This window comes from Rhinolophus sinicus, chromosome 16 (assembly GCF_057876585.1).
Source record: "Rhinolophus sinicus isolate RSI-liver-muscle chromosome 16, RSI-T2T, whole genome shotgun sequence".
Classification (NCBI taxonomy): Eukaryota; Metazoa; Chordata; class Mammalia; order Chiroptera; family Rhinolophidae; genus Rhinolophus; species Rhinolophus sinicus.
The window spans coordinates 172,855,437-172,868,544 of record NC_142516.1 but is presented as its reverse complement, the minus strand read 5'-3'; the positions used below and the strand labels follow the sequence as shown (position 1 = coordinate 172,868,544).

General features: G+C 31.5%; 1 protein-coding gene across 8 annotated transcripts in view; it reads right to left on the bottom strand.

Moving 5' to 3' along the window:
- PCDH9 (protocadherin 9) overlaps positions 1 to 13,108 on the bottom strand; it is a 918,924-nt gene that overhangs the window by 880,944 nt on the left and 24,872 nt on the right. Inside the window, exon 3 of one of the 8 annotated variants that reach the window (XM_019712380.3) lies at positions 7,872 to 13,102. The exons of the other annotated variants lie outside the window; for them this stretch is intronic. Within the exon in view, the coding sequence (XP_019567939.1) occupies positions 13,004 to 13,102 (99 nt within the window). The 3' untranslated portion in view covers positions 7,872 to 13,003. Of the gene's footprint in view, positions 1 to 7,871; positions 13,103 to 13,108 lie in introns of those variants that run through there. 8 annotated transcript variants of the gene reach the window in all.

The following is a 13,108-nucleotide window of genomic DNA, read 5'->3' as shown; positions in this document are numbered from 1 at the left end:
ATAATGCAGATAAACATAGGAGTGATAACCATAGCCCTTTCCTTATTTTTCTGTACAAAAAGTACAACTTTTAAAGTCCCTCTATTTAAATACCCTATTCATTGAATTATTGCCAGAAGCATACAGAACTTCCATGTATTTGCAAGGAATGTTTTTGTAAGATTCTAGTATCTTTCATCAAGTAGCCAGAAGGGAAGACTGTTTAACAGGAAGCAACCTCTCTGCCCAACTCTGTTATGAGTTCCTTCCTTCTATTGCTCCTTTCTCAATGCATCAACACCCAATTGGCTTATATAAAAACTAGAGAGAAAAACTGAACAAACACACATAAGAACCCAATTATAGTGCAAGTCATTATGACTGGGCCGCAAAATGTCTGACTAAAGTCACATTTGTTTGCAATCAAACATATCCAGTGACATGCCAGATTCAGACTACATCTAGGATACATTTTTTCAGCCTAATAAAATAAAGATGTCTGATAAGTTAATCCATACCAAAGGGGTTAGTATCATAAGATCGTCCCTTTCCTTGAGGCTTTATTTCTTGGAATCACGCTATGTGCTGTGGGAGATTAAACACACACCCACAGAAAAGAAAAATAAAAGGAAAGCCTCTGGCACATTTCCCTTATAACTTCATCCCTCTCATTCACACAATACTTTTTGCATGGTCACATCTGTTTTTCATCTATTCAGGTTTCATTAAAAACAATGTAAAAAAGTAAGGGTGATATCTCAAATTTGGTCTGATGCTGAACAGAGTTGAGAAACGAATATGAACCCCAACTATATTACCTATCTGTTAAAATTTAAAACATGAGTTAAAAACAAAATAAAACAAAAAAAACATGAAAATAAAGAACCTCTTATGCAAAGCCTACATTACTGTAGATTACCTTGAATATATATTCTTAGTTCACATCCTTATAAGTGAGGGAGGGACACTTTAATTATAAGAAATAATTAAAGAGAAAGCCTATAGTTATGAGTTCATAGACGTTTCAAAAAAAGGCTCTTTTAATTTTTCAATTTGATAGTCTCTTGTAATCCCCATGGCAACAATCCTTTACTAATCCTGTCCATATTTCTATGGAAGTGCAACCAGTTTTAAATATTTCTGTTAAATCAGATTTCATTACCCAAACAGGGCTAACATTTAACTTCCGTGTCACAACCCAATGTCTTACATACACACATAGGAATAAGTTCCACCGAACTTCAAAGTTTTGTACATTAGATTATTTTAGTTCTTTCTACTATGTAAATTAGGATAATTTTTTAAAAGCTGATTGGACAGAGTATTGTTAAAGCAAAATTAGTGGTGAAAGTAAAATTGAGAGGAAACCTTTGTTTGGGGAGTTTTAGCAATATTACTTATTAAAAACTTTATCCATGCCCATTATGCTGCAGGCACTATTCTAAGCTCTTTTATATATTGATTTATTGATTATTGCTCTCATATAAGCACTATGGAGATGTTAACACATTTAATAGTTCTCTTTTTTGCAAATGCTGAGACACAAAATCATTGGCTCTAAATTAAAACAAATGGGACAAAGTCAAAGTTTTAATGGTGAAGACTAAAATAAGGTTTTGTTAACTTCACTTTCATCTCTATTGTCTCTATATACTTCGTTCTTCAAAGATATGATGGATCTTCAATGAACTATTTATCTGTTTTTGACCATGTCCCGTCATTTCCTCATATTACCTGATTGACACTTGCTCAGAGAACAAAATCATTTAAATATTCACTCAAAAATTACAATTGAGGAATTAAATTTGCTGCCCAAAACTCAAGAATAACATCTTACGATAAAAACAAATAGTTTGGATCATTTACTGTTTTGCAATATATTATCATTTCTTCTCAAATATAATCATATTCATATTTATTATTTTACTAGATTATCCTTTAAAATGTTAAGTTGTTGTTTTCTAATAATCTCTATAAATAATTGCAAGGGCATGGTATTTTGTTTCTACTCATTTAATATACTGCAGAAAGACCTATAAGTTTTGTGGTTCTGTAATTTTTGAGAAGAAGGATGCAGTTGAAACCACTCAGTGGTTAGAGTACATGTTGAAATATAGTTAAAAAAAAAAAAAGTTTCAAAAGTATAATGAAGAGACAACATTGATATCAAGAAAGGAATTTCTACTTGGAGAGCTAACTGTAGTTACAATAATACATGTGATATGTGTCAAGGAAGAAATGCTGATTTAACTGAAAGTGAAAACCTAAATCATTCATGTCAACTCAGAAATCTCCATTATAGGAGGTCATGAGAGGCCGATCCAAACCACTGACAAAAAATGCTTATCAAAATGCAGTAACTACAGTCTTACTGGGTAAATTAATAATGTCTGGAATATTATTAGGTTTCATACATTTTGAGATCTTTAAAAGTAATTAATTAACCTACTAGTTAATAATTAATCAATTATTTAATTGGTAGTGAAGGATGCAAACACCAGCTTAGGATGCAATAATAATTTGTCACTTCAATTTGATTTTATAAGATCATTTTGACAAAAAAATAAGGATCTATACAAACTAGGAAAGCTGAGGGAGAAAATGATTCATGCTCATGGGGATATAGGTAGATATTTTCACAGTATTAATCATTGTAAAAATTTGTAAAGATGTATTCATTTAAAATAGTGTCAAAAATAATCTCTTGAAAGCAAAATATGAGATTACATACGGTATGATTCCACATATATGAAATTCCCAGAGAGGTAAAATCTATAAAAACAGAGAGTAAATTTGTGGTTGCCTGGGGCCTGAGGGTGGGGAGAATAGAGATCAAAATAAATTGGCAGGACGGATCTCATTGGGGTGACGAAAGTGTTCCAAAACTGATCCATTTATAGTGATGGTTGTGCAACTTGCCAAATCCACTAAAAAGTATGGAATTGCACACTCTAAATGAGTCAGTTATATGAGATCTAAAATATGCTTAAATAAAGTTGAAATAAAAGGAAGAGATCACTAACTTGTAAAGAAGTAGAACCAAAATGGTTTACTGCTTAATCTGAAATAGTTTGCTGTGAAATTGAAGCAAACTTTTGTATGCATTACTTAATTTTTCCACCAATGAAATGAAAGTTCACAACAACATTACTATATAGAGCTATTTTGAGGGCTAAAAAATAATCCACAAATAAAAGAATATATGTAATCCATTTAATGCATAAGAATTACCAGGAATAGTAGCTTTGGGTACTGATAATGAAATCACCAAAACTAAGAGGAATTGCAACTGGAAGGGAATAAACCCGTCCTTAAGAAAAAGACTGACTGGTAGCGGACAGTAGTCGGGACACGGAAATGTTTGTTTTTATCAGCATTTTCATCCAGGGTCTTCCACCCCTCAGTAATGAGAGAAACTACTCAACTACTCCCAGTTTTGGCAGAAGATTCAAACACATGTGCGCAAACACACACACACACAGAAGGAAGGAAGGAAGGAAGGCACTAAGGAAAGTAGGGAGGGAGGAGGGAGATGGGGAGAAGGAAAAAAGAGGGGATGGTAGTAGAAGGGGGGTGCTGAGGTAGGGTAGGAAGAAAGGAAGCCTTACTAATTCACCAAAATTGAAATGATCATGAGTTAGAGAATACTAACAAATAGTAAAAATGTACTGTGAAAAGTATCTCACATTTATGACAAATATTATTACAATATTATAAAGTTTTGTATATATTTTAAAAAATGAATCCTAGGCAAATACGTTTTGATGTATGCTTATGTCACATTTCATTCCATTGCCTGAAAAAAATGTTTGTCTCTTTTTCAAATGCATTCTGATTCCTGGGATGAGTGTTAAAATATTTAAAAAAAAAAAAAAAAAAAAAAAAGAATTCTAGCTGAGCCACATAGGAGCTGTGTGACCTTGAAAACGGCTCAAATATGGAGCTTCAATTTTCTCAGAAATGGGGATAGAAACCAAGCTTAAACATTTTTATATGGAATTAATTTATGAATGTATATGGCCACGGGCAAAAAATATTGTTTTTATTATTCTCTTTGCAAGAAGAAAGAAAACATCAGGCAAAATCTAAGTTGGAAATGTGAGAGTGAACAGGAAATTACACCTTTTAATGTCATTTCATAGAGATTGTTTGTGCACCTTACAAAAGCAAAGTACAATGGAAAAATATAACAAATATATCCAATTTAACAAGTAATGAGCCCTGCATACATCAGAGAGTTAAAAAATTTAAATCTGCCCTGTTGCCTTTGGCTCGCTCTGTGTGGCTGCTTATTTGCTTGTCTGCTTACAACATCAATTATATGTTCAATAAAGAGCATTTCATTAATGTGATCAATGTACTCATTCCTATGGCAAAATAGATACTTTAATGTATACCATTTTTGTATTGTACAAAACAAGGAAGCAAAAATAGTTCAGGTTTTAACCATTGTTATAGGAGGAACTCCTTAAAAAGAGTTCATTTTCTAAAAGAATAACTAGTATTGAGAAAAGAATATTAAATTATTTTTATTTGAAATATTTCAACTTTTTTCAAAGAATATTTAGTAGGCATTGAATAGAGACCTTAATAATTTCCATATATTTGGTTCTTATCTAGGGCCACAGGCCCCTGGACATTTTCATAGATGAAAGGGTTTATGGAAACTCTGAATAATTTGTGATTAAAAAAATATATATGGGCACATGAATTTTTCTGCTGCATGTGCCTATAGCTTTAAAATGATACTCAAAGGAGTCCAGAACACAAAAGTTTAAGCACTGCTTATTTTAAGATGGATATTTAAAGTAACAAGTATTTTTCTGTTATATTAATAACCATTTATATGCTTAAGGCTATTGCACATTTCTGAGATGATTAAAATAAGTAATTGCCAAAAGGCACAATATTACATGTATACACTTAGTACATATATTTAAGAATAGCTTCTTAAATACATCAACTAATAGTTATGATTTATAAATGAATTATTCTAACACTGCTACCCTTCTATCTAAGACATGAGGTAATAATGCAAAGAAAGTGACTCATGGTTATCTAAACAAAACAAAAGTTTGCTGGTATTTATTGTTTTCAGTATTTTAATAGTAAAATGCCATTTTATTAAATATATATTTACACTAAAATGGCAAATCCCTGGACGATGAATTTTCTAGACAGTAAGGACATAATACTTATTTTAAATATCAAGTATGTAGTTTGTATCACAAAACAAAATAATTAGTTGTTATTTCCCTTATGTATAGGGAACACATGTTATTCTATCTTGCAAATATGTTAAGAAGACAAATGAAATAAAGTAATAAAATTAACCTTAGCATGCATCTTACAATACAATCAGATTAACTGCAATTTTATTTGAGAAAAGTATAAATTATAATTGCTAATATACATTAAAAAAACAACAACGCCTAGTCACCTTACAGCTCTTCTATTTAGAAGATTGTAAGAGCAGCATGAGAAACACATCAAATTATTGTGTAAAGATCCACCTGGCAAAAACATACACTGCAATATAGGTGATCAATAAAGATTCATTAAATAAATGAAGTGTGGGATCGTTCTTTTTCCCCTGACATAGTATTTTAAAGTAACCAAAAGAATAGTGATCCATTTACACTAACTGGAGAATTATAAATCTATTTATACATTCCTGAGTAAATGGTTACTTGTATATATTAAAAAAAAACAAAACAAAACTAAATGGGTGATATGTTCTATTAAAGGAAATGTATTTAAATATCAAAAGCAGCTATAGTAAAAATAATAACCTCAACCTCTGACATTTAGGTTGATAAAAATATTAATTAATGACAATAATTCCAATGACTCCATCTTTAAAACTTTGAAATAGAAAGCTAATGCATTATTCAAATAATATAAAAAGTAAATTATTGGCATTAAATATGTATTACATTCTGATTATATGATAGATAATTAGCTGATTATATGTAATAAATAACAAAAATTAAGTGTTTACAGTGTACAATTAATGTTTCACTCCTCTATATAAACCTATGTTTATATATTCTTTTATACACACATGCTTATAGATTAAAATAATATTTTATGTATCTTTATGTATATAAAGAATATTTACCCACATATTCATACATCTCTGAGATTAAGCACATTATTTCTAAGTCACCAAATAATAAAAAAATATAGAATAAATTAATTGGTTTGTTTATCAGAATATCTTGTTAGGCATACTATTCATTCCTTCCACCCCCTTTAGTTCTTCTCAGTTAAAAATCATTTGCTTCTTCTGAAATGTGACTAATAATATTTACTTAACCTTCCAGATTAATATCAGAATGCATTTTTGAATTGAAATTAAGTGGTGAAAATGATTTGCATAATTTGTTGTGTTAATCTGTTTTAATATAGAAACAAAATATGCACTATTTATGAGTAAAAATATGGGCACGTATTTGTAAGGAATTATATCTCATGAAAAGATATGCAAGGTTAAGGAATGGATAGAACAGCTAAATAGCATTGAAATAGGTAGTAATTTCAAATAAATAATCAAAAGGGGAAATCCATATTTGGAGCCAATTTTCTCTTGTCCAGTGGAGAAAAGCATGTTGTTAAACCTGGCTGTTTAATATTTAACTAAGATACCAATAAGCCACTTGCCCAGCTCCTGTTGGTCCTCAGATTTGACAACTTTATTATTCAAAATACTTTTCACCACATGGATGGAAAGTGAAAAAAAAAAAAGTTCTGTTTTGTGTGTAGCATCAAAACGTAAATGCAAGCTAAAAATATTTTCATTCAATTACGTTATTGAAAGGACCTCACCAACTTACTGTTTTTCAGGGAAAGACATCAGGGAAAACAAAACGTGGCAAATAGGACAGAATGGCCTAAATCTCTCTGGGTTAAAATAAAGGTGACTTAAGATGAACAGCAATTTTATAACATTCATTTTTCATTTATGACTTGTGAGTTTTCATCTCTGCTATTTCAAATGAGTATCATCACAACATGGAACTCTTTCATGTGAAAAAATGTTTGGACCTTTTAATGACATCAATGAGTTTTGGTTTTTTTTGCTTGTTTTAAACAAGTACATAAATAAAGTAATCTGCAATTGAAAAGATTATTTCTTATGAAAATTTAATTCAACTCCCCACTTCCTATAGTCGGGAACCTAAACATAAAACACATAGCAAACTCATATTTATTCCTACCCAGCCCATGTGTTTCTCTGAGGAAATAGCCTAGGACTTGTATCCCTACAGGCCTCAAGGGCAGCATAAAATACTGTGGTGAACTCACGATGGCACAAGGCTTGTCCTCAGCCCAGATAAATGAATATTATTAGCAAAAAAAGTGAGCCTGTCCCTGTAAGCTAACCTGAAGCAAATGTGGATATTTATGTTTACTATATTTGAGAGTCTAGCCTTACACTGTAATGGGATGTCAAAAATAATGTATGCCAAACTTTTAGTCGTAAGTATCTATTTAACTTCTGTAAATACAGCATGAAAAAGTTCCATTAAGAGACCTGCATACATTTTCTCCACATTACCTCCAGGAAACTGTTTTTCTGCAGTCTAGAACACCTAGTTAAAGTGCAAATTACTTGACATTCCAATGCTGCAAGTGGACATAATGAGTGACTAGGGATTTGAGGGGGGAGCCCATTTGGTGTCTTTTAGCCAATGTTCCACAGGTGTGAGCAGCTAATCACTTAGGAGAACAGCCTCCCTGTTACACAAGGGCTGGCTATTCATCATACCACATGTTTTAACTCGTCATTTTATCAATAAGATTAAGTTCGGGGACTCCTTATTAGAAAACCAGAGAACTAGTTCAAAAATAATGTTCACAAACAAATTCAACACAAAATCTCAACACTGTACAAAATAATTTCTGAAACTTTATTGTGAATTGTAAGGTACATTTAGTAGAGGATGTTGTCCTTAATATAATTAATTAAAATAAATTGGAAGAAATGCACATACTACTTCTTTAAAGCAAGGATAAGTACAGACTTTTGAAGCCACAATATATACAATTATATGAGTGTAATAAGCTTCCAAATACATTAAGTATATATCTGTTTAAATAAATAGAATACTTGATTTGACATACGTGAGAGTTATACTGATTACACCAAAAATGTTTTACAAAATATAGCCAAAAACGGAACGTTATACATTTTGATATACAACTTTTTAAATACTCTGTATAATCATTACTTAATTCAAATTATAGCGTACAAAAGTCCATTTTAATGAGGACAAGTTTTAATTGGGTTTTTAACACTTTTCAGCAAAGATAGATATTAAGATGCATCCCTATACACGTTGCTAAATTCCCATTCAACTTAAATCACTAGCACAGGGAGAAAATGTAAAATGTCCTACTAGTTATTAACAGTAATAATTATTATTGATAAATTATCAATATAATACACTGCAACATTATTTTGGCTATTTTAAATCTTCTGAAGAGAATCACCTAATTCTTGATCCAAATTATTTTGCATGTACAAAAACTTAATTTAAAATCAAAATCGAAAGATATTACTATATTGAACTTCTTACCTACTCTGTAATACACTTATTTTAATTAATACCTTTAATGATCAGCTTTCAATTGGGAACTTTGTCCCAATAATTCTTTAATAATAATACTTTGTGTCGTGACTTATAATGGATCTCAAAAATGTATTTCATAAATTAGTAATAGAATATACTGTATTGTGAATGCTACCTACAGAATAATAGTATCACATTGGTGCAAAAGTAACTGAGGTTTTTGCAATTATTTTTAACCTTTTAAACCGCAGTTACTTTTGCCCCAAGCTAATATTATAGGGACATGTGATGTCAAGTGTTTACATTTATAATTACTCATACACTGTAGCACAATAAGGAAGATTATTTTAAGCCACATTTCATCATTTTTAGCGTATAGTTACACATGATAATTTGTTTGGAGTATATATCAATTTGGCTATTTTACAGAAGTAAAACTGAATATAAACTACCAGGGTTGTCGATTTTTAACTGAAAACAAATGTTTTATTTTCTATAGTTTTTTTAATAATAAAAGAAAGAACAGAAAAGGAATCAAACATGCACATATTATAGAGTGGTGAAGTGGGGAGAGTCCACTCAATGATTGCTTTCTAAAAATTCCGTAAGCAATAATTGATTGAAAAGCAGCATTTTGCAATTGAACAACGCATAATGTGTTCTCTATGTCTACAACAGCGGTCTGGTAGTATCAGAACAGGATTATATAATGACTAGGAATACATTATCATTCTTTTTTTACATGGGTACTATAAAAGTAATGTAAGGAAACCTGTTGTATGTGAACTGACATTGCACGTTTATATTTTTAGAATAGTAGGACATCAACATATCTAAAAGTATATCTAAAACAAGCAACACAAGTTAAATTTTCTTAAACCTCCCTAGTACCACTTTTATCACTGTTTTAATGGAACAGCACCACATGTCAAGCACCCAGTCAAACTATAACTCAGCAAGTTACCTTTTATTGGTCAGAATGAAAGTATATACATTGTCTGCAAGAAGTCAGTTGGTATCAAGAAGGCTAGGTAGAGGACACACACAAGTGCAGTCTTAATTGACTTTTAGTACAGGCAGGTTATGGCCTTCCTAGCTACTATGGCATCTTTTTAAAAATTTTTTATTTTTTTTCCCATCAGAGAGAAATGCCATCAGAGCTATTAACATTGGGTTTATGTTAAGAAGAAATGTGCTTACATATGAGGGGAGTATTTCTGTGTCCATATCTGCATCAAGGTGTGTGTGTGTGTGTGTGTGTGTGTGTGTGTGTGTTGGTATGTTTTCAGAGTAATAAAAGATTAAATATAATTCAAATAACATGTAATTGTTCAAAAGTAATCTTATTTCTTACCTTGTAAAAGGAATAGGGGCTAATTACGCAAATCGCTATGTCTTCTCAGCACTTGTGCTTTAAGGCCATGACAGTAACAAAGCAATGATTGGTTTAATTGTAAAGTATGTATACATTCACACTAAGTTAAAACATTTCCAGTCTCTTGACTACTCTCTTGGGATGTTAGAAACTAAATAATGGACTTCAAATATTTTTTAACTAATTCATTCGTAATACTTTGAAGTTAAATGAATAAAAACAATGCTTCATAGGCTACACATACTCCTAAATTGGGTGACAAATTTACTGAAAGTTTAAAGACCATCACCTCATCTTATCAACATCTAGAACTCCATCGTTATGGTTAATAGACTTTATAATTCTATTCTAATGCCACTGTGTGTATCAAAGACTCTTATACAATTACCTCAAATATAGTAATGATGAATGAGTTCGTAATTTCTCTTTTTTAAATAATCACCTCAAATTTGGCACATTCCAGATCCTTCTGGCTTTAATTAATTTTAGTATTCTTTCGAAGAAGAAGAAGGAAAAAAAACAAAAAAACAAGCTTTAAGAATACTGTGAATAACTAGAACCCATTGCCTCAGTGAGTCGATCTGTAACAGTGATACTGAGTAAGTCATTTCCAAATAGCTATAGTTCACTTTTTCAATCCCTGCACAGCATACAAATACATTTCGTACTTAAAAAATAGAATACATGCAATTAAGGAAAAGAAACCTCTTCTGCTGAAACAACCACATTATCAAAAATCTGGAGATTAGCATCCCTATCAGAAATCTACGTAAAAATATTAATGTGTTCAAGAGTTTGCGAAATTGAAGTTTAAAAGGAGTAATTTTATTAAAGTGCCACCATGGAAACAATTTACAGTAAAGACAGTTAAGAAGTTCTCAGATAACTTAGTTTTGGAAAATAGTTCCATAATCCCACTGCTCTAATAGATAAGCTCTGTAAGCAGGGGAAAGAAAAGCTGGAGTTAGAGGAGCCTTCGATATTTTGTAGTTGAAATATTGTTATTAAAACTTTTGGTAACATATGGAATAATTTTTTCACTTCAGAGACATTTCAAACAGCAATATGTAAATGACTGTACACTAGATTTGTTGTGTGCATACGTTGCATCTTATTTTCTTATTTGGTCACAGACTAAGCATACCTTTTCTGTGGATATTTTTAAGAAATAAAAGTGGTTGTAATTAAATGGACAGAATCATATATGGCACACAATATTGGGCTATTCCATTGAACCAATTCCTGATATTTTTGAAAAATTATTTGGCAAGAAAATTATACGAGCTTAATTACATGTGTTTTCTACTTCCCTTTTTATCTACTTTCTTGAAATTCTGAATGTGCAAAGGCTAAGGATTAGTGTCCTTTTGCCTTTTATACCACATCACTGCAGAAAAACCATTACAGAATTTCCACTCTACTAGTAATGTTGTCCAGTTCCAATAATCCTCTCATGTCATTCCTCAACTGCGTAGAATTGATGCGCATTACTCCAAAATTGTGGAGGGAAAAATAAGTACATGCTGAAAAACTTCTGCTCTCCTCAAGGCAGAAATTTCCAATGCTAAGACTATTAAATTTGGCTCTTATAACGTCCATTTGGATACAGCCTGCTTATCACAATCATAACCAATAGGCATAATGTCACTACAAATTATCACCAACACTGGAATGTCAATGCAAATTAATTTAGTGTTTCACAAAGCCTTGTCTGTTTAGTCCCGAGATAAAGGAGAACTCCAGCTATATTTTAAGTCATCTAGAAATCTAAATCAGCACATCGTGTCAGGCCACTAACATTTGCATGCTGGGTTTTAGTATCCAACCCCCAACTGGTAGTTCTATCACAACACAGTAACCTGTTGTGAAACCAAAACAGTTTGGCACTCTTTTACCTGAATCTGATAAAAATAGATTACTAAAATCGTTTGCTTTTATGTTTAGTCTTATTAAACAAGATTTCCATCAAAAAACACTATTAAAATTTTATTCTCTAAAAATGACTCTTTAAACAAAAATACAGACAAAATTATTCTATCCTTTCACAGGTTATTGAGTTCAAAGTAAACTTGCCTATATGACTTTGGGTTCATATCCAAGTTATGCTTTTCTAATATCTTACCGTAATAATTTAAACTAAGGAAAACCTGCCACTCTAGTTCACTGACAAATTAACAGGTGAACTTAGCTTTCTTATATCAATGGTTGATGTAAAAGTGTGATCTTACTAAATAATTGTTGTCTGATTAACAACATAGCTACATTTGGTCAACATGTTCAATACTACTCTTTAATTAGAATAATTGAAATTTTTCTGCCTATTAAAGCTTATTAGTTAAGGGTCACTAAGAAAAAGCTGCAGCACCAAAATCAAACTAAGCTTTAAATAATACCTGAGTCCACACAATCAAAATGTAAGCAATGCAAGTTTCAAAACTATAGGCTTTCGGAATTATGTCAATCTGCTTGTCTCACATTAAGAAATGTTTTCAAAAGCGCAGATAATTTTTTATTCTCTAGGAATATGACAGAATTTATATTCTAAACAAGAACAGCCGTCATGAGTGATTCAGTGATCCACGTGCATTATGCACAGTGGACAGCAAGGCTAGCATGTTGTCCCAAGCATCACTTTATTTTATCAAGAGGAGAAGGGAAAGCTGAGCATTCATAACTCTCAGACACTTCACTCTAACCTTCAAATGCTCCTCAAATTAAAACTGCAACTATCTCACCTAGCACTTTTATCAAATGCATCCATTTTAATAATCCATGATAAACAGATTTCATTTGATTGAAATGGTTCCCCCCAGTTCTCAGATTTAAGGGAGATCTTGATGGTCCAATAAGTGTTTACCACCTAGAGTTTTAAGCAAGGAGGCATTAAGAAGCCAGTAATAAAATATGGTTTATTTATAGAACTGTATCAAATTACTGGATACTTTTTGCACATGTTTGCAGTTAAAAATATTAAGAAATCTACTCTAGGGCTAAAATTTTATTAATGATGATAAAAAATAACTTATTATACACATGCTCCTAAATAGACATGAAGACATGTTCTCCAAGTACATTACAGAGAGGTCGGGGGAAGACCCATGCTGATCTTAGCTGGCAAGTTTGTGCAAAGATGGATGGTGATTGGTGCTTCTGACCCATTCAGGAACAGGGGCTGAAA